General features: G+C 32.7%; 1 protein-coding gene across 1 annotated transcript; it reads right to left on the reverse strand.

The window, feature by feature from the left end:
* Window positions 1-1,979: 1,979 nt before the first annotated feature.
* On the reverse strand, window positions 1,980-14,608 carry hgo (homogentisate 1,2-dioxygenase). Its single transcript, XM_067268985.1, has 16 exons — window positions 14,477-14,608; window positions 13,220-13,291; window positions 8,070-8,158; window positions 6,341-6,446; window positions 6,209-6,268; window positions 4,951-5,042; window positions 4,837-4,871; window positions 3,812-3,891; window positions 3,285-3,384; window positions 3,094-3,212; window positions 2,929-3,033; window positions 2,733-2,859; window positions 2,606-2,658; window positions 2,412-2,540; window positions 2,207-2,342; window positions 1,980-2,138 (listed from the first exon to the last, which is right to left on the reverse strand). Exons 1-16 carry the CDS (start codon window positions 14,492-14,494, stop codon window positions 2,131-2,133), a joined length of 1,329 nt encoding a protein of 442 aa, XP_067125086.1. The 5' UTR covers window positions 14,495-14,608; the 3' UTR covers window positions 1,980-2,130.
* Between the last annotated feature and the right edge of the window lie 7,596 nt (window positions 14,609-22,204).

The raw sequence follows: 22,204 nt of genomic DNA on the forward strand, positions 1-22,204 counted from the left end.
ATTACTAAGAATTTAATATATAGTAAGAAAATGCAGAAAAGTATATTTAGGATATAATTGCTGAATTTTAGTAGAAAAATTTAATATTTAAATTGCTATATTTTCAGAAATAATTATGATCAATATGCGTAAACGCATCTTCCATTTTGGATTCTCTGATTTAGAATCTTTGAAAATCTTCAAGTAATTTGCATTCTTAATGTGGATGAATGCATCTACATCTCGAAATTCATTTTTTTATTCGGAGGGTATGAAATATTCAAATTGATTCAGAGAAGGACCAGAAAAATCCTTTCTAGATTATCGAAAAAAAGTGCAGATATAATTATCTGAGGATTAATAACAATACAAAACTAAAGTCTCCGTCCTTAAAAATTGCTAAAAAATATATTTTTCCACGTGCTTCCTTGCGAGCGACTATTGAAGAAAGTTGATCACGGCACTACTATGTGTCTACATCCTCACGAAAACGTCTTTGCAACGTCAAAAACTGTTTCAATTGCATGTAAATGAACGATGGCACTAATTTGTTGAAGTTCTGTTGAAGTCAAATTGCATTTATATAAGGATTCACAAACTCTAATGGTTTAATTATAGAAATTTATTAACCATAAGGATCCCATCTTCCGAAAATAATCATTTTTTAAGCTTTGCACGGTGATTAATCTCAACGTTACCTTCAAGAGAATTTGTAAGAGAGAAAATAGTCTGAAGAATTTTGCTTCAATTAGAGATTTGGTTCTAAAATCTAATTTTGTAGGTGCAGAAATCCAAACAGTTAATGGTTTATACGAAGAATTAAAGTTCTTTTGCGATATATAAGTGAAGAACTGCCTTTCATTAAAGCTCTTCAGTTAATTAATTAGTCATTTTTCTTTGTTGCAATATGTTCATGTTACATTAAAGATTAAAATAATCTTCAATAAGTGATTACAACCCGAAGAACATTGTAATGAAGAAGAGTGTTTACAAAAACATTATAAAATCAATGAAATGGAGGGATAAAAAAAGGGAATTAAATATTGCATATTGAGGATTTTCAATCGAATAGTGTCTAATGATAAGGATTAAAGCGTGGTTTTCGTTTCTTCGTAATTTGTTCTAAAATTGTTATGTAATACGTAATAATAAAAACATTAAAATGTGTAAGTCAATAAAAGAATCCATTTTCTTAATCATTTCAACTGATTCCCGGAGCACTCATTAATCACCATTTGATAATGGAGACCGCTACAAAAAGACAACGATTTTTCGAGATGCCAAGGGATTGGCTCGTTGATAAAATAAGAAAATGTATTGTATTTAAATTTAAAAAATTTAATTCGATTAATTATTTAAACAAATTACTTACATTTAAGTTAAAATTGTTTACAATGCTGACACCAGTTTAAATTGGTTAATTTTCTTTTAGAATCGTTAGTTGAGAAGTGTGGTCGCTGCTCTGTTCACGCCAGTTAATTTAATTGTAATTAATTACTTGAGGAAAGTGAAATTGTTTCATTCTAAATGAAGTGCTTGCTTAATTTCTTTGTGTAAAAATGCAAAGGACAATGAGTGATCTTGCTGTCTTGCCATAAAATTCATCTCTTTCTTCTGTAAAATGTGCTGTTTTCATTACGTTTACACTTAATATACATTCATACAACATAATTTATATTTTCATTTTGTGTACGTTTACAGTTTTATCGTCATTTAGCGTCATATAAATTGAATTTTAATATAAAATCTATCTACAGATTTGAGTGCACAACGTATGGGCAATCTACCAAAGGATCCTCCCGGAAGAACTTTCTATGGGAATCTGACCCCTATTTAGGTGTTCGACACGTGAAGAAAATCCGGAAACTTCACGCGACCAGCCCGTTGGCTCGAACCCACGACCAATTGTTCAGTGTTATCCATTCGACCAATGGTGGGCGAATTTAAATGGGCATACATAATAAATATCTTTGAATAAAAGTTACTTTTAACAAATATCGCTCTTTTATTATCGAATTTATTGTTACTTTTAATGTTTAAGGTAACAAAACAAACTTTTTTTTTGTTAAAATCCACTTCACTGTTCTTCGAGTAGAATGATCTTTAGCCCCAATACAGGAACTGATTCCGAAATTTAAGCGTCACTCGCCATTATTTACCTATAAAATAATCATTTTATTGCAGAATTTATCACTATATACTGCAAATATTTCGAAAAATATCTTACTTTCCGGTTTCCAGTTAGGGTTGAAGTGCTTCTTTAACTTTTGCCAGCATTTGTAATAATCGCAATCCAATTTTTGACACGTCTTTTCTCCCCATTGAGTTACGGCCAAACCCAGAGAACTTTCAAACATGAAAGCCTAAAATATAGGGGAAAAGAATGTTAAAATTCTTCAGAGAAAATACATTGCAATTTTGTTTTTAAGTACCATTGTGCCATCGGCTACTCTTTCGGGAACCAAATGGGCATTGCTACTCTTCCTGAAACACTCGTTATCGGGACCGTGAGGAGTCATCATGCTGTGCAAAGTGGCTCCTCCAGGCAAAAATCCTGTCTCCTGAAACAATACAATCTTTTGAGCACAGTACCGAGTGATGTGATACAAAAGAACCTCATAATTACTTTGGCTTCGTAGGCTCCTTGTATTAAGCCCATAAATTCGCTCATGCAGTTACCTGTAAGTAGAAAGTTTTTAAGATGTTAAACCAATTTAAAAAGGTAGAATTAGCTAACTTAAATCAGTTCTTACGATGAAAATATGGTGGTCGGAAAGTGTGTTCCGCTACAGACCATCGAGGAGGGAATATAACAAAGTCAGCGATTCCCACTCCGGGTTTAGACGAAGGGCACGTCAATACAGTAAAAATCGAGGGATCCTGTTACGATAAAGTATGAGAACCAACGTCTATCGATAAAGAAATAAACAGACAAACATAGTAACTTACTATATGATCGAAAGAAACGGTATTAACAGTATTAAAATAGGCGAGATTGTACTTGTAAGGAGCATAATTTCCATGCCATGCTACCACATCAAACGGAGAGTGATCCTATCAGAATTTTCTGTTATAAAATTTACTAAATTTTATATTATACTGAATATTGAATACCTGTTCTGCTATAAATAGCTTTCCTTGATACTTGCTGACAATGGAATAACTCTCCTCTACGTCCTCGAACCAAGCAGTAGGTGTGAGGAAATCTCTAGGATTTGCTAACCCGTTAGCACCTATTTCGAACGACAAAATATAATTAATTATTTGAAAGGATTTAATGTTTAATTTTGAAAAGTATACGTTACCAATAGGACCAAGATTTGGAAGAACAAAGTGATTATCGTATACTTCTAATATGTATCCTCTGCTCTGCCCTTCTACCTTGACACTGAATCTCATACCTTGCTGTGAACAGAATAAAGTAATTTTTTGGTTTAACGTTAAAAATTATTGTGATTTTATTCTATTTTTCACATTTTAAAGCACATCACTTTACAAAATTCACAGCGAGTTTGAAATCTTTGCAAGATTTGATTGGTTAAAAATAAGATTGTCTGAACGGTGATTGGTCGAGAAATTTAAAAACAGTAATTTTTAACCGTTTCTAAATTCTTCTACCAATCTTATCGCCTCTACTTCTTCAATAAAAGCCCAAAACTATCACTAATTAAATTTTATTTTTAAATATTTTTTTCTGACAAAGCTGCCAAAATTTCATGTTGGAAAGAATGGAAACAAAACTAATTTTTTTTTAATTTTTTCTAGAGCTATATGCAATTATATTCACTTTATAGACATAAGAATGGACAAACGATTATTGTACTTGCCATACCTGGATGACACAGATCTCATTTGGCTTCACCAGCATCCTACCAAATTCGGTGGTGATGAACAAATTGCCTTTCTGAGGAACTGAAAAAAATATCATAAAAATCAACTTTTTTTGAATTTCTTGTATAAAAGTAGTAAAAATGACTGAAATACTTCTAATTTAATTAATATTTCTGGAATATAGGAAATGGTTTGAAATATTTTAAACGAGAGGCATCAACCCCTGGCAGATCGTCATATTTCACCAAACCAACCAATCTTAACGATAACTTTTCATTTTTCAGTTATACAGGTGTACAGTACATTCAGAATACAGATATTTCACGATGCCCAGCTTTAGGGATATTTCATACTCCATTTGGCATTTGAAATACTGTATATCACACCTCTATTTTTTGGAAATTTGATTGGAAATAATTTTTTATTTGAAATTTGAAAAAATTTCAAATAAATTTGAAAAATTTTAGTGGACAGCAAGTTATTTTTCTTCTGTTTTCCTTTACATAAGCAGGTATCGATCACACAATAAGATATCTTTTCCTTCATCCCATCTAAACATTCTGCTTCAATTTTTCCTTCAAAAGGTATGATACATCATTTCTTAAAAGAGAACTTGAAGGAAACCCCCCTAAAAAGGAAATTTAAAAGTAATTATCTCCATAGATGCGGGTTCGAATCCGGGCGGTCGAAATGTTCCAGGAATTTTTCATGGGCAGTTCATCCCGGATAGGCTGAATCCCGCTCCTCAACACCCAACCACTCCATTATAGGCCTGACTAAACCTACCATGGTATGAAAAAAGGCCCTCTTAGTGTCTGTAGAATAGAAACATTCTTTAAAAAGTATAGAAGTTGGATATTATCACGATTTAAAATAGTTTTGCTGATTTCAAATCAATTATAAAAGATATGGAACATTCTCGGCTAATTGCCAATATGGAGCACTTATCTTACTTAGGCTAATTATATTAGATTATTTTATTAAAATATAAAACAAAAATGAATATACTTTAATTAAACTATTTACCTATTAAAAAGTCTCCATCAGCGTTATAGAAACACCTAAAAGAAAAGTCGAAATGAATTGAAACAATTCAAATTTTTTAACATTTATCACGAAACACTTCAACGACACTCATACTTGTTTTTCATAGAGTCATTACAGCAGTAAATATGTATTGCACAACCGTGTCTACTCTTCGCTTCGCCAGCCCCGCAGAGAGTGTTTAGACCCTAAATAATTAGAATAATACATAAATAAATATCTAGACACTTTAAAAGTTTAATTACAACAGAAGTTTAAATCATTTGGATTACTTAAAACTCAAAATTTCAATGTTAACAATCGCTAATGAGTCATTCAATTCATTAGTTAAGAATTATTTATTTGTTTATTAATTATTAAAGAGGATTTCTGAATTCCTTAGATAAATCCTCAGTTCAATTAAGACACTCGATCATTTACATTTCGATATAATTCTGTTTAAGTACAGCGAAGAGATGACAATTTTGCAATAATTAATTGCGTATAATGTACTTAAGTAGACAGTTTTAATTGGAATTCTTGAAAAAAATTTAAAATACAGTTAAAATTTATTAAGTACTGATTATATAAATATATATCTAACCCAAGTTACACCTGACATAAAAGATATCTGTATAACAAAGAGGAAAATATAATTAAATAAAGATTAATTTCTTCATTAAATGGGCAAAATACTCAAGAATTACATTTAAATATTTATACAATATCGTAAATATACAGTACAGGGCCGGCTGAAAGTTTTGAGACCTCAGGGAAAAGTTATTAGGGGGCCCCAAAATATTTGCGAAAAAAGGATTTTTTTTTTAAGGTTGAAAGTATAGGGTCCCTCAAGACGTCCGCAAACTATATAAAAAAGGGGTACAAGCTATAAAAATGGGCATCAACATTATGCAAGAAGCTTCAAACTATGATTTAACGTGGGATCAGTGCTTTCACACAGTAGAACCGATTGCAATGGGGGATAACTTGGCTAACATGCATGGAACAATGGACAAATATCGTTCGTTACTTTATTTTATATCTGCAGAATAGGCTAGAAGTCGTGAATTTTTTGTTGTTTGTTGATAATGGAATTTGGGACCTGTTGGATATTTTAGAAAAGGGCAACCCAGTGCTCCAACGTATGAGCTCCTCTGGACTTCTCTGAGTATGGAGCCTTAAAAAATCGACATCTGAGTCGGCCCTGCCTATATAAACTAATCCCTATAGTACAGAAAAACTTGGATATGGAGCATTGTTGGCAAATTGTCAACCAAGTATCTATCTCACCTGGGCTCATTATACGTGTTATTAACGTAATTGCATTTATAAACTATCAAATTAAAGTAAACGAGAAGAATTTCTAATGACCAACCTGCACAAAGTCTACTTTCTCGTGTTGAGAATTGGGAATATCGAATGGCAACCATCTCATCTGTTAAAAGGTATACAAAATGTACGTTTTATAAGATAAGATGTTTCTAAATTTATAATTTAATCAAAATACCTGGTTAGGATTAGGATCGTTTTTACTCCATTCGTATGTCAAGTTTCCGTTGTCGAGTTTCTTGAAAGGGTTGTGGACGACCGAAGGTCTGATCCTGTACAGCCAACTGGGGGTACCAAGAAGATTATTTCTGTTATAATAATTATTATTTTTGCCATAATCGCGTTGCCATATACAAATCAACCAAACAAATCCGAATCCAAAACTCTTTAGAAGGATACAAAAAGGAAACGACATGATTTAATAGGCTCTACTCGGGAAATTCCTCAGGAGAGGGGTGCGGTTGCGCCCTGAGCACCCCTTGTTGTCTTCCCAAGATCTTCCTTCATGGATCATCTTCCACAATCTCCTATTACGTCTTCTTTAATCTAATCTCTCCATCTTTTTCGGTGTTCTCTTCAGTTTCCGTACTGGTCATCTAGTAGATGCTACTTGTAAAGGATCTTCAGTATATGGTTGATTAATGGGTCCAATCCTTAAAGGGTTGATCAGCGTGGGTGAAGGATAGGGACTCATACCGTTAGCAATAAATTGCGGAAGGCGAAGAGATATTTTATATATCGTATATAATCAAAAACACCCCCTAAATGATGGTATATATAATATTCAACTGAGCAAACAAGCTGTAGATTTACAGAATTATAAACACCACCAACAGAAATTACGTGTGGGATTCGATTTACACAACAAAAGACACACGAAAGGATCGAAGTCACTTTACGTTACGCTATTTAGCGTTACTTATAATAAGTGAAGACAAACTGACGCACTTCTTAATCGAATTTCCAATTTATTTTGCTCGGATATGCATAACAAATGAACGTTCCTCCCTACCCGAATCCATACAAGGAAAGTCAAGATAAAAGTAAGAAAACTGACTTAATTTATCAACAGGCACGTGAATAATGTTAATTATTCATAAGATAATTGTCCGTTGTATACATTTAATCCAACATAAATGCCCGGTACGAGGCATTAATGCCCAAAATGTTCGCGTGTTTGGATGGATGCGACCAAGCGCGTACTTAGCTTAATTAAGTTATATGCTTAGTTAAGCGTTAGTAAAGTGGCAATTTTGGAGCTTATTTAAGGTTTTCCTGGAGTTTTTTTTATGCAAATTTAGGACAGAGAAAGCTTAATCACCATTTTAATTACGAATCCATTCATCATTACTTATTATCTTCACGCGATCTGCACTCTTCCCATCTCCATCCTCTTGGAAGTTATCTCGTCGTTCGACCTTATCATAATGCTTTTTATCGTGCAATCAATAATATATATATATATATATATTTTAAAATTAATTCTTCAAACGTTCTTTAATTTTTAATTTATCTTAAAAAAATCTTTAAAATGTGAAGATAAATTGCAAAATTCCCGTAAGATCCTCGTAATTGTAACCTGTAGAGTCAGTATAATATAAGCTGGCGAATACTTACAAATTTTTAATTTTTATAAAAATACACTTAAAAAATTACAAATTTGTTTGATAATTTCGAGGAAAAGACACTTATTTTTAAATTTATAACCCCAAAATTTACACGAATAACTTCAAAATCACGTTATAAATTTGAACTTTCTGACTACTTGGTATGCGGATTTCCAACACTGTCGATCATTTTAGAGCAGTTTTAGGATTAAAAGAGATTGAATTTTAGCGTAATTATGTTTAAGAACTTAATTAATTTTCTAATTTTTAACGAGATAAAGTAATAAAATGTGTACAAACCTTCGAAAATTGTGTTCTCTGGGTGCTGTAAATGCGGTACCGGAAAGCTGCTCCGCATACAAACCGTAAGGACATACTTGCGGACTGTTCTGTTTAAAAAAATCAATTAAAAAAATGGGTTTGTTATATATTTAAATGATTAAAAAATACAATTTTTTTATCTTAGAAGCTGTATTTATCTTATAAACTGCGCTAAATGGGGGTTATTTTTAGAGAATTTCTCTCAAAGGAACGAAGTATAAACATAAGTTTCGTGCCATAAGCTTGGAATGGTGACAGTTTTTCGTTTAAATTCTTTGTTGTTTTAGTTTAATGAGAATTTTAAATTTAATTTTCGAACTAGAACCAACTCTGAATGCGAATTGGAAAGATATTTTCCCTTGTAACTCGCTTGTTGATGCTTTAGGATAAATGTGGAGTCTACCATTTGAATACAAAAAACCACCCATTTTCTTACGAACCGAGCAGTAAATTCACAATGTGAATCGAAAATAAACAGTAAAATACTGCACCAAGATCGAGTTTAATCAATTAAATTGTAAAATTTCCCCAAAAAAATACGCTGGAAAAAGTAAGAAATCGCGCAGCATCTCCCGCGAAGAGATGCGGATGAAAAGACAAATAAAAATTAATTATTAAAAAAAAAACTAATAAATTTATCGATTTTTCGTGAAGTTTTTCCAGATTTTAGATTAATATTTATTAATTTAACATCATTATTTATTCTAAAATTCTTATCGTGAGAGATCAATAACCTAAATTAATCCGCTTATTTGGCAGGAAGCGACTGAATCTTTAACGCGACGTGGAGCGTGGATCAAAGGTTCCCTTCCAAATTAACTGGATTCAAACTGTCAAAAGATGATCTCATAGTGACGTAAGAGATTAGATCATTTCCGATTTCTTTAAATAATCGATATTTCGATTATTTAAACTAATCGATCTCCTCGTCTCCTCATCCAGGTCATGCTCAATTCATACGTTCGTACTGTACAATTTAGAGCTATAAACGTTTATATAATTAAATATAATTAATTAAAGAATGAGTATTTATAAAATCTACAGTATTTTTATTCTTTTATGAAATATGATTAATATATATTCTTCAATATTTACTTATATATATAAAAATAAAGACATAATGATGAATCCTGATGTTCCCCCTCCATCACTTTAATCTCTAGTAGTGATTAAGTTCATTTATGTAAATTTAAGTAATTTTTTCCGCTAAAATTATTTATTTTCGATTATTTTTGTGACTGTTCCGGCATAATTAATTGAGTAACTCCCGAGAGATGAATGTCATTCAACTTAGAGATTCGGAAAAGTACCTTCTACTGCACGAGATTACCACTAATTTACTAATGACCTTTGACCTCACATTAATGAAACTTCTCTATATACGAGTGGAACCATTTTTTTAACGGGTTCTAATTATATTTTACGGGGTTACAGATAGAAAAATCCATCTTGTAACGCCGCGGATAGGAGAATCTTTAAGGAGGGAAGGATGCTTCAAGAGTAAGAAGATGGCACTCTTCTTAATTTTTCAGCATTGTTTTCAATCTTATAAAACAGAGAATTATTCATATTTTTAAAGATTTAGCTCCAATTAACCGCATTATATCGCGGTAGCGGATCCAGAAATCTCTAGGGAGGGGCGCAGAAAGGAGACGAATACGCCCCATAAAATTCTTTTCTACTAAATTACCTGGCTTTAGTAAAGAAAAATCTCTAAAAGGGGGTAAAGTTCCCCTAGATCCTCTGCTAAATCTTCCTAAACTCGCATCCGACCCCCCTAACTTCTCTCCTGATAACATGCGAGCCGTATAAAGGGAATTTGTAGTTTCTTACAGTTGAAACTTCGTAAAAATCTAAATTTAGAAACGAAAATAAAGTAGAAACATCCTGAAGAAAGTCGAAAGATATTAAATTATTTACAAGGATGTTATTACTTTCGTTTTCTGATCCGATTTGCTGCATCGAAAACACTTAAAAGTCCCCCATCCCCCCTTGTTAAAATTGTACAGTACTTCCAGCTATCCCACATACCATTCATCTGGCATGTGGGCTTTTCCAATGGTGTTTACTGTGTAGAAAAAGTTCTATGAGTGAAAAGAAATCGAAAATTCTACACAGAAATCAATTCTAGTCCAGTTATTTCTATACTTTTCAAAGCCCGTCCATTGATACTATATAAAAGTAGGCATTTTACGCCAAAAAACGGACCATTTTGATGGATTATTTTACCCGAAATTCTTTATAAATTGCTAAAGGAAACAATTTATAAAGGAAAATTATCAGTTAAAAGAGTTGAAAGCTAAGAAAATGGCCAGATGTTCAAGGTCGAATGTTGCGATATAACGAATGTGTTTACATGAAAGAGCGGCTCCATAAATCAAGATGGAGGAAGATTAAGTCGATTATTTTTATATATTTTTAGTTTATTTTACGTTATTATGTAAACAAAGTAGAATAAATTATTTCGTGTAGTTGCTTTTTCAGTTTGTATCGTGTTCTGCCTAACGCTAAACGGAGGGATGAAGGAGGAAAGGAGGAAATTCTGTAGTTTATATCATACCCCTGTCTAACGCTAAACGGAGAGATGAATGAGATAAAGGTTATAGTTCATATCATATTCTGTCTAATGATAAACAGAAAGAACACATTCTCTAACTTAGTCATTCTTTAGTTTATAAGCGTTAAAAACGACGAATATAGATCCCAGACTATATATAAATCAAAGGAAAACGAGGTCAGTGTTTAAATAAGAAAGAAATTTCAGTGTTGTGGTAGGAGAAAGATCGCTTAACAGATAAAATATAACGAGACCAAAGTAGACGTTTGACAATCTTTTAGCCTTTATAACACGAAACCGCATCTGCAACAAAGCGGAAGATGTGGAGCAACCGAGTTCGATCCGATAACACACCGCAGATGCGTCACACCAGAGAGTTACGACTCATCAAAATCGAATTAAACATTAACAATTAAAGTGTATAATTTACGAACCAATAAGAATCGATAAACTTAAAATGCTATTAACCATTTCCTCTATCGGCTTGGCCTCCCCCCATTTGTCGATTACCCCTCTTAAATAGAATTATCTTCCACCCTCATCTTTCCAGGACCCGGCGGTGATGTCACGATCACGAGGGAAGAACGAGAGAAGAGGAGCAAATCCCACGTGACCAGGGCGAGAGGTCGAAGTGCCCTCAGCATCGACAGATTGGCATTACCCCCGAAATGGGGGGTCACAATCGATACTAATCTCTTAAAGTATTTGTTTTCCGTGCCTCCCCGTTATTTGTAGTAGCCACCAACGATAAGCAAATGCTGTGTAGTGTCTGCGGATCGAAACTTTAGTCACCCTCCAGACGTACGAAACAAAATGTCTGGGGGGTGGTTATCTCCTGTTCGATAACAGACGATAATCCCATTTCCGTTTCCGCAGTTTATTATTTGGTGTTGGCCCTCCAGTTATCCAAAAAATAAAAAATAAAAAATAAAAATAAAAAAGAAATGGAAAAACTTCCTGGCTGCGAGGGGGCGATCGCGAGAAGTAGTGTTTATCTCTCTTAACTGATAACACTCGCTATCTTCATCTAAATGTTTCGTCTACGTGTAAACAGCGATATATAATCGCCTTTTTACGAAAACAGATAACGTTAATAACCGGAACTGACGAATTGTAGAAGGTAAACCAATCTCTAATATTGTTTACACTTAGAAGAATAATGGAAAGTGCTTCTTTGTAGTTAGAAGCCGCGTGTGTTTAGCTTAAAGTCTTCTTGTTTTTTTATGCATTGTGTAGATGTAATTCGACTATTTCTACTCGCTAGGACGATATAATTTAAATATTGATGCGTTGCTTGTCCTACTTGCACAAATATCCATACTTTAGCTGTAGACTCTTCTTTTTCTGTTCTATGAACTGCGAATTTCTTTTGTTTGCCCTTCTGTAGGCATTACGTTTTGTTTCTCTTTTTTGTCTATAAATAACTCTTTAAAACCGCTTTATTTTCACTTATAACGCTGTAAAACTCTTCTGTGTCTGGATACGAAGCTGCAAAACTCTTCCGTCTGACTATAACGCTCTAAAAGAATACTCGTTTTATCCAGACATCCCTTATTTTTCCTATAAACTTGTATTGTTCGATCGAATGTCGACAGGAACTCTAAAGTAGACCTCTTGTCCCTGTATTTAATCAGTAGCAGTTCTATAATCGGATCACATTCTCTCCCTTCCAACAAGGAATTAATTTACCAGACATTTTCTAACTTAAAACAGCAGCCCTAATTTATTAATTACTTAAACATTAATTAGTTAAATACATAAATATCAGAATTAATTATAGTGGTGTTCAATTAATATAATTGTTTTTGCTGAAATTTGCCATTAGTACGAAAGATTAAATGACTGTTTACAGGGGAGACGTGTCGGTTGATAGGTAAGAGGGTCGTCTCGGCTGCATTGCGAGCCCCTCGGTCAGTGAGTGGAGCCAGGTAAGCGAGGGCCTATCAGTGAGTGAGTGAGGTCAGATGAGTAGTGACCTTTCAGTGAGTGAGTCAAGGTAGGTGAGAGCCTTTCAGTGAGTGAGTGAGTTCAGGCCAGTGAAGAACTCTTAGTGAGCGAGGCCGGGTAAGTGAGGGCCTTTCAGTACGTGAATGAATCCAGGTAAGTGAGGGCCTTTCAGTACGTGAATGAAGCCAGGTAAGTAAAGACCTTTCAGTGAGTGCGTGAGGCCTGGTGAGAGAGCGGGCGAGGGCCTCTCAGGGAGAGGGCTTGTAGACCCACATTGTAGTTACTTCTTATTGAAGTTCTCATTGTATTGAGGAACACATAGAGTCTAGTAACAGTTGTAACTCTATTTTCATAGCTTTAAATTAGTAAAGATGCATTTACTTTGGTTTCTTATTTTGTTATTTAGCATAATTTTAGGTAATTTGCCTCTAGAAATCGATACACAACGCTTAAGTTATCGATAAAACGTGCTTCAGGAGCTACTTTGAGCATAAATTATTCCCGTTTTCCTGTAGGAAAACCACAGAAAACTTAAAATAAACACATCTTAACACATTAAACAGATTTCCCAATTTAATTAAAAGAAATTTACGGTAAACATCGTTAAAATATTTACAAAAATTACCTGTCCTTTAGGCAAAGAACCCGGGCAACGAGGGTCTTCAGATGAAAAATGGCTACCGAATCCCGATTGATACTGAAACGAAACACGAATTAAACGGATTTTTTTATGTTTTACAACAAAAGGAGATTTCATAAAAACAATTTTTATAACTCTGTGTTTCGCTTCGAAACAAAATGGCGCCCGTTAAAATGATTGCGCCGCGCGAAGCCAAGCGATGTCGCGTCGCTTCGCTTCGCGCCGCCAAATCGATCGTGGCGAGTCGCCTTGTTTTAAGGTTAACGAAATATCAGACAAATCTATACTTTACATAAAAATTCATAAATAATTATAAAATAAACATTAAAATATTCTTGTTACATTTGATTTAAATTAACGGCGCGTCGATCCGTGCAGATATAACGTCGTTTACGAAAATACTCGTTGTAGAAGAATATTTATAACGAAATTTAGTTCAAATACACTTAGAAAATTTCTTTTTAATTGTTATTTCAATTTAAAATAAACTCGCCACTATTTATTATTACGATAATTCTTAAAAATTGCGTTAGTTTTAGTGTAAGCGCTTCGATTGTGACGCGCCGCGCCGCGGTAACGCGTGCTGCGCAATTAACTTGAATGAACGAATTTCGAGGTGTTTATTCGCTTTAATTAAAGGAAATTCGAACACGTTTTAAACTTTAGACTTTTATCTTCAATTCTCTTTACTCTTTGTTCGTGAAACAAAGTTAAACTCTCGTCAAAAGGTCACATTCGCGTGACCTTTTAACTGTAAAAGGTCACTCTATTTACCTAACTTACAGCCCTTATAATCGGATAAAATATAATACTAGTATACGCTGGCATTTTTAGGTGTAATCAGCCTATATTTTCGCTTATGGCCTCGCGCTTTTAAGGCCTCATACACGAGCTCGGACTCATATAACTTAGATAAAGACTTCACATTATAAAAACACAAGTTTTTACCTAATATAAAGCCTTCGTAGTAGACCCGATAGGCCATTTAAAATGGCCTGGCTACTCTAGGGCCTGGCACAACCTAACACAATCATGGCTTTGATTAAATTTAATATAAAACTTAATTAAATTTCATTAATTCAACGCAATGTTTGGAAAAAAGGACTGAGAATTTTATCGCAATTTCCTTGGTACTAAGAACGAATTTCCTATTGTTCCCTCGTATGAAAAATGCAATATCATTTTAATTAATATCTTTCGAAATCGCCGATCTGGTTTGCTGTATTGTTAGACCCTACTTACCTCTAACTTTTCCTCCATTTTACTGCACTTCGTAGTAGCGAATGTACCCTTATATCGTATTATTTGACCTTTAACCCGAGCGAGGAAAACATTCTACGAACCTTTGATCATTCAAAAACAAACCGGATTTTCTTTTGCTGACGTCATTCCGGCAGTTACTGGTACTAGAAAGCCACCAAGCGTAATAATTTACGTAAGAAAAAACGAGAAAAATCACCGAGCCCGTTGCGAAATCGACAATAAATTTGAAAATTTAAAATTCATAATAACGTTCAAAAAAAGAGAAAGAAAAATGTCACTTTCTAACCGACGGTTTTTATGACGTTTCGCCTGAAAGTTACGCGATTTTAACGTTTAAAACGGCTTTTAATTGCTTGTTACGTTGGAAAATTTGAAAAGAAAGTGGGGTCGAAGGTTATCGAGATCGTTCTGCTTGAAGAGAATCGATATCTGAACGTTTGCTTAAGGCACATCGTCTACACAAACCGAATCGATGTAGGGACAAAAACTACAATCTCAAGCACTTTACGAACGTAACGTAAGACGTTACGACACCAGAAAGAAAGGGAGTAACCCAAAAAATAACATAATTATGTATCATAACGTTAGGAAGGTATCCGCCATTGGTGGAAGAGCAGTAAGTGACCGGCCTTCCTACCATTGGATATGTAACACGTTCTCCTAAATGAAACGTGAAATCTCTCAGGATTAGCGTAACTCAATGGAAGGAACGTAACAGGAAATTGAATTAGCATCTCTCCTACATTAAAAATGTATTAATTTCGGATTATTTATTTTAAAAAAACGATTGAAATGAGCAACGTCGCCATCGTCATCCGGAGGAGGATGCTGCAAAGTGAAGGATGGAAGATGGGAATAATAAATAAAAATTCCTGTCTCCTAAGTGTCAGACTCAATTTAAATTTTAACACAGATATGTTTTCAAGCGAAAAAAATCGAAAAAATTAATTTTTTTTATATTATTTGTAGCGATTTTGTAAGCGTGAAGTATTGTAGGTCGTTGGTAGCTACTAGGTTAATGTTATAGAAGAAAAGAATGCGCAGTTATAGAAATAATGGCGTTTTTTCACAAAAATAACGCGAACAACTTAATAAATAATCGAAAATATCGATTAAAAACATCATCATCCCCATTATACAACGATTTTCAACGAAATTCTTTAGTAAATACATGTTTAAATCGAAGGAAAATTTCAAAGATTATTCTAAAAATAGAATGGAAAGTCGGGAGCAGTCCCATTTTTGTTTAATTTGCATTTTAGAACGATCGTCTGTCTGTACGTGTGACGATCGTGTGAGTGATGTTAATATAGACCTGACCGTGTACATCATCAGCATACATTTACATACTAATAAGGTCTACGCGTGACGGGGTTGAGCTCTGAAGATTAACTGGTATCTACAATACCGTATCGAATTTAATCCGCTATTATATTTACTTCGCAATATTCGGTTCGAATTTATTAACTAAAAGGGCATAAAAATTACATGGATCACCCAGAAATTAATATTAAATGAACTTAAAAAAAATACCGTCGATCCTTCATTTGTTTCTACTAAGATTTAGACAATTCTAATTAGTTTTTTTCCCTTGTTTTCCTAGTCAGAGATGCTCGAGAGAATTGCATCTTTCCATCTCAACTTCGCTTGTATCCATCACATTCAGATTCTAATCTATATAAATGCTTCCTCTCTAGGGGTTGTCCCCGTACGATAACAGATGTCGACAATACTCATGAATATTTAACTATTATCTATAAGCTCTAAGCAAAAATGCTGGTGAATATATATTATTTGGGGGCTTTTTACCATCATTTGGAAGCTTTAATAAATACTAAATTAATCGAATTCTGTGGAAATTAATTGAATTTAAGTATAAATTTCCTAAAAACAATACAATTTTCCCTCTCTAATTGTCTTTAAAAAAATATAGGAAAATGTCTCTCGCTCAGGGCGACGAAGCTGAATCATCGATTTATAAATCACGTTTCCATTAACGACATCCTTTAGAACGAAGGGGGAGAAGGAAAATGTGGTCATACATAACAATGTATTCATCTTATACAATGCGAAAAGTGTATGCGGGGTGTTAAATGCGATCTACAAACAATATTTTATGTCCTAGTACTTATCCCTGTCAAACGCTACGAGGATGATCCATCAATTAAATCCGTGGATCGCCCGTGCATACATCAACCAATTAGGATAAACCAGACAAAATGTCTCCACATTCACGTATTGATGATGATATATGACTCATATTTCTCGTCTATAACAAATACAGTTATAACTATGAAGATGCTTTCGACTCGAACCCGTGTCTCGTCTCCAATAAAATATTCGAGAGGAACAAAGTTGCAAAGGGGAAAAATTGAAAAAATTGAATGGTTTCGAATATAAATATTCATAAAAAACATATATTAATGTCTAAAGTATTGTTCTTTTAGTGTTTAGAAGCTTTGATACGATTAGCAATCGCGCAAGTGGCCATTTTTTTTTTACCATGTCCACATCTAGATTCTGTAGTCTTTATGGGTTTAAGTTCATACATCAAGGCGACGTTTCTGTATAATAACGTGATTATTTCGTGGCTCCATGTCGTAATATTTCTGTCAACGTGTCCGAGATTTTACCCAATGACCTGTCGACGTATCTTATCGATCCACGTTGCTGCTTCTTCAAGGGAATATCCAGGTTTAGACCCCCGGGGCCTACCTCCTCCACAGAATAAAATGCCATTTATGATAATTATATTAGCGTAGAAAATGGAAAATGTCGTCACGTAAAAATAAGAGAAAAATAAATATTCAAGTTGGTTCAATGAAATTGTACACAAACACGTAAAAATCGAAGAAATTCGATAAGAAATCAATCAAAAATGGCGCTCGTTCAATAGGAAATCGTTCATTAATTGAAGAAAGTATATAAATAAATTTATTTTTAAAAAAATACAATAAAACGTAAATAAAAATTAAAGAAAATAAACTATTCGATCGTTATAAACGGGAAAAATATAGTCTTGTAAAGCGTCAATGGATCTAAACCCTATTGTAAGTTGGCAAATTCACTATTTTGTATTTCCCATCTTAACTCGTTCGTACGTCTCATTACTATATAGTCCTATAATATTTATTTGAATGTATAGTTATTTATTATTTATATGAGTATGGCGTTAAATCGAGCATGGCATTAAACCCGGGTAACTTAAACGCCATATTCAATTTAGTGCCAATTTTATTGGCGAACGATTGGCAACGCTAAATCGACGTTTAATTGTAAATTTATTTTTATAATATATGGCATAACTCTTAGATTTGTATAATTATTCATAAAAATAATTGGAGAAACATAGGCGGTTCTCTGTAGAATGTAGAAGACATAACGCAAAACAGATTCGAAAAATATATTGTTTAAAAGTGACGATCAAATTTGACTCCACCTATTATTACTTTTTATCCAATTGTCGTTCAAACAAGCATATCTTTAACCAATAGTCGTTGAGTTTAGGGAAATTTAAAATAATAATTAGTATTTTTTTTCTCATATTTGGCAAAAGACCGCTAATGTTCGTAACTGTTTTTAACTGCATTTTCTCCATGTTTAAAGTTGGTTTATCTTGTAAATTATGTTTTAGGTGCTTATATTATATTATTTTTCTAGAAAAATAGACATTAAAAAGTATATATTTGAACATATTGTGTTTCTCTACACCAGAGGATGAAGATAAATGCGGTATTTTCTATTGAGACAGTATGACGGGTAGGCTTTGTATTCACGCGAAAACCTATTTTACATTTATGTTAAATCCTCTATGAGTAAGCCTGTTATACAGTGCTTAACATAAATATACTCGTGCTGTGTATTTATCAAGCAATCAATATACTAAATTACAGTCTCACCTTTTAAACGTACGTCCTGAAAAATATGCCTCGAGCTACACCGAAATAAATTTCAATTTTCATAAAGTTGTAGCCATTTTATCATAATCAATCAATTTTGATAAATTTTACAAATATTCCAAGTATTTTTCGATCGAAAATTATTCTAAACGTCCGTAATTAACGAAATAAAACATTTAATTTGAGTTCTGTAGAATGACAGTTGAATCTATAGTCACCACTGTGCAGACAGGGAGGATGTGTTGAGGTTCTGGCTCCCCCGATATAAGGGATTAATAGAATAAGACAATGTAACACTTGGACGATCTAACAAGGAAAGAGGGCCTCCCGAGAGGAGTTTTAATGGTGAACTGGCTCCTATTTAGGTGTTAGACAAGTGAAGAAAGCCCAAAAAACTTCACGCGGCCAGCTAGTTGGTGAGGCACGAACCCGCGACCAATTACGACTGTTCTGTGGTTTTAGCCACTCGGCCACTGGTGGGATCAGACCCCCCAACACATAGTGAGGGGTCATAGTGGAGATTCCATTAGGGGTCTTCGTCGTAGATCATAATTTAGGTGGTTATAATCCCGATGAATCGTCTCGACTGAATCCATATTGAAGCACCCGAAAGGCTCAAACAGTTACGATTACGGTCTTTCACAGAGGTTAATTAAAGGTTAAAGGTTAATTAAAAGTTAATCTAAAATATTTTATAATAGAAATGAAATTAAAACGAGGCGTAAACAACTGTTTAAGAAATAGTATACCCGCTATTTAGATCGATTATAACAAGATATATTTTACAAAAGAAACAACTCAGGTTGTCGTGAACCTTATAACCTTGACCTAAATTTTATACAAAGGGGGGAGATAGTATTTTATTCCTTTAAATAAGTGAGACAATACAAAAAATGTATTGTGAAAAACGAATTTTTTTGAACTTTCTGAGTTTAGAAATAATAATATTATTGTAGTGACTTAAAGTTTACTTCTTACTATATCTTATGGCCATGTTATTGTACGTCACAAAGAATTGTTTGCACTTTCATTTATGTTGGTGAGATATCGATAGTAAATCGTGATCCGGATTATCTTCCTCCTCCGCTTCTTTTAATATAATTTCTCATCAAGCGCGATGTCACACACTTTCTCTTCACCTTTCCTCCAATGAAGAAAGGAAAACAAGATTTCTCATCGATCATTTTTATTCAATCTATCAATTTTCTAACATTTTGCTTTCAATTTTCTCAAATTTTTACAATTTTTACAGCATTTTCTGTCTTTTTTTTATTGTGGCTAAACTCACGGACACGTGCCAATATTTTGTTGTTTTATTAAAATATTAATAAAATTAATGAAAATTAATTAAATTTTAATAAAATTATTGCTTTTTATTATCTAAATATTATATATTTTTTAAAATAAAGTCTCAGTTTTTAACCGTTCAAACCAGAAAGGATGGCGATAAACTTGTTAATGAGCATCCTATTTAAATAGGGAATATCTCCATAAAAATTGCGAATTTTAAAAAATATTTTACCAAAATCTTCGCGAATGTTTCTTATTTTTAATTAATACGTGTTTTATTATATATAACTAAAAAAATTATTTATTTATAGCTTTAAATTTCCGAGATATATCCAATTTTTGTATACGGGTAACTGTTTAATTCGCACCTCGACACTCTTAATTTATATAATATACAATAAATTATTGTTTATATAACTTGTATACCTGTTAAAATATGTTTTTTTAATAAAATAAAACTTTATAAAAATGAAAATTAGGTGTATAATTTATGTAATTTTGTATATAATAAAGAAACAAGTTAAAGTATTTTACAGAATTTTAATGATGCATCAGCTGAAAAAATGCCGAAAATTTTAATGATATATACGTTATGAATGACGTTAATGCTTAAAAAAACACTTTAAAGACTGTCTAGGATCGATTTTAGTGATAAATTTAGTAGAATTATCTACTAAATTTGTGCGAAAATGTCGCGTAACCTTAGAATTATCAAGAAGATAATTCCGAGTTGGTCGCTTAAATGGCTTCGGGAGGATAAGATTTCGACTTTGGTTATATTTAAACAACGATTTAATTAGAAATTTATCGAAAGTTTCAACAAATAATTCTATTTTTAGAACCATTTTTTTTTTTAAATTTTGTTTTTCAGATGCAACAGTTACTAAAGAATCGATGAAGAGACATTGAAGTCAATACAAGAGCGCTGAAGAAGATCGATAATTCCGCTTTTCTTTTTTTAGATGTTATTTTAATAAAATAAAAAAATAGTTCTGTAGACAAAAATTAATATTTTATAAGTGACATTTTAATCAAAATTCTGTATAACTGTACAAAACAACCCTTCGATTAAATGCCATCGTTTTATGATTTACAATTAAAAATACATGATACCCCCGTTTTACGACGTAAGCTCAATAACCCCCGCTGTTACGATTAGCATTAATATTCTTTTATAATTGTATACAATAGCGTATTTAAGTGCTGTATGTTTTTGCCATCCATCTTTGATTTTTATATCTAGAACGTAATTTCAATTTATCACATTGAGTCTTTGAGAAATTTGGTATTCGCTTTACGACGTCTCGCTAAACGGGCAGACGTAAGGGCGGGGATTTGTTTTTATTTACGATTTTTTTCTACACCCGATACATTTACACGTTAAATAAGAGTATTTATTTAATAATTTACACGCATTAAAAAATAATTTTTAAACGAATGGCTCGCTTTACGGCGGCAATTTAAGCACAATTTTCCGTCGTAAAACCGGGGTTTACTTTTATTTACAAATTTTTATATGTTAAATATATAAAAATTTAATTGAAAAGTCATTTTTTGTAATGTTTTAATTACGTTTTTACAATTTAACTTTGTGTTTTTCCTTCGTACACATCATTTTCTTGCTGTATTTTTAGTTCAATTCAATTAATTGAAAATATAGTTTTATATATATATATAAATAAAACTATAACTGATATTTTTCAAAATGTTTCTTTTATTTTATTATATTATTTTATTGATTAATGGGCATTTTCCATTATTTTAAAAACCAGTTGATATCAACTGTCAAGTATGATGGGTGAAAGGCAGTTGAAATCATTTGTTTCTTCCTTATCAAAGCTATTTTTTTAATTTGATTGTTTTCTGGAGATTGTTTATGTTTGTATACAAATAAACAAGAGTTTTTATTTAAATACACAGACACACATTAAAAAATAAAAAGAAAAATCGACGATTTCCGCCTTTTCTGGGGATTCCAAAATTGAAGTTACAATCCACACCTCCAATATTTATAAAGTTGATTTATTATTTAAAAATTTATTATTATTTATGTTTTTATACAGTTTCGCACATTTAAAACCGATTTTATACCGTAATTTTGTATCCGTATACAAAACAATCCGACGGATTTTTTTTTAATTGGGCTATATTACGGCTAATTAATAATCAGATACAAAGCAATTTGGCTAGATGTAAGCGGTTAAGCCGCCATCTTACGATAAATTTAATAATTAGAAATAAATTAATTTTAAATTTAAATTATATAGTCACTTGAAAATGCTAAATTTACACACAAACTACAACGAGTATAGTTTAGGGCCTCACGCTACTTTAGAAGCGGAGGCCAGACTCTGATAAACTACACTGTAAGCTACAAGAGTTTAGATTAGAGCCTGGCCTCCATAATTAAATTTAAAATTTATTATTAGAAGGGGAATGGCCTCTTATAGCTTAAGCCACAAGTCTAAATCCATCTACGAATAAAATTATTTAATATTAAATTAAATAAGAAGTGATA

This window comes from Centruroides vittatus, unplaced genomic scaffold (assembly GCF_030686945.1).
Source record: "Centruroides vittatus isolate TY-2023 unplaced genomic scaffold, ASM3068694v2 contig_1078, whole genome shotgun sequence".
In the NCBI taxonomy this organism is placed as follows: Eukaryota; Metazoa; Arthropoda; class Arachnida; order Scorpiones; family Buthidae; genus Centruroides; species Centruroides vittatus.

Bases quoted from the DNA above. Each gene is read 5' to 3' on its own strand.
- hgo (XM_067268985.1), bottom strand. The intron at 8,159-13,219 runs GTAATTTTTGTA...TTTTTTAAACAG, and splicing joins GTTCTTTGCCTAAAGGACAG to AACAGTCCGCAAGTATGTCC. The intron at 3,034-3,093 runs GTATTCAATATT...AAATTCTGATAG, and splicing joins AGCTATTTATAGCAGAACAG to GATCACTCTCCGTTTGATGT.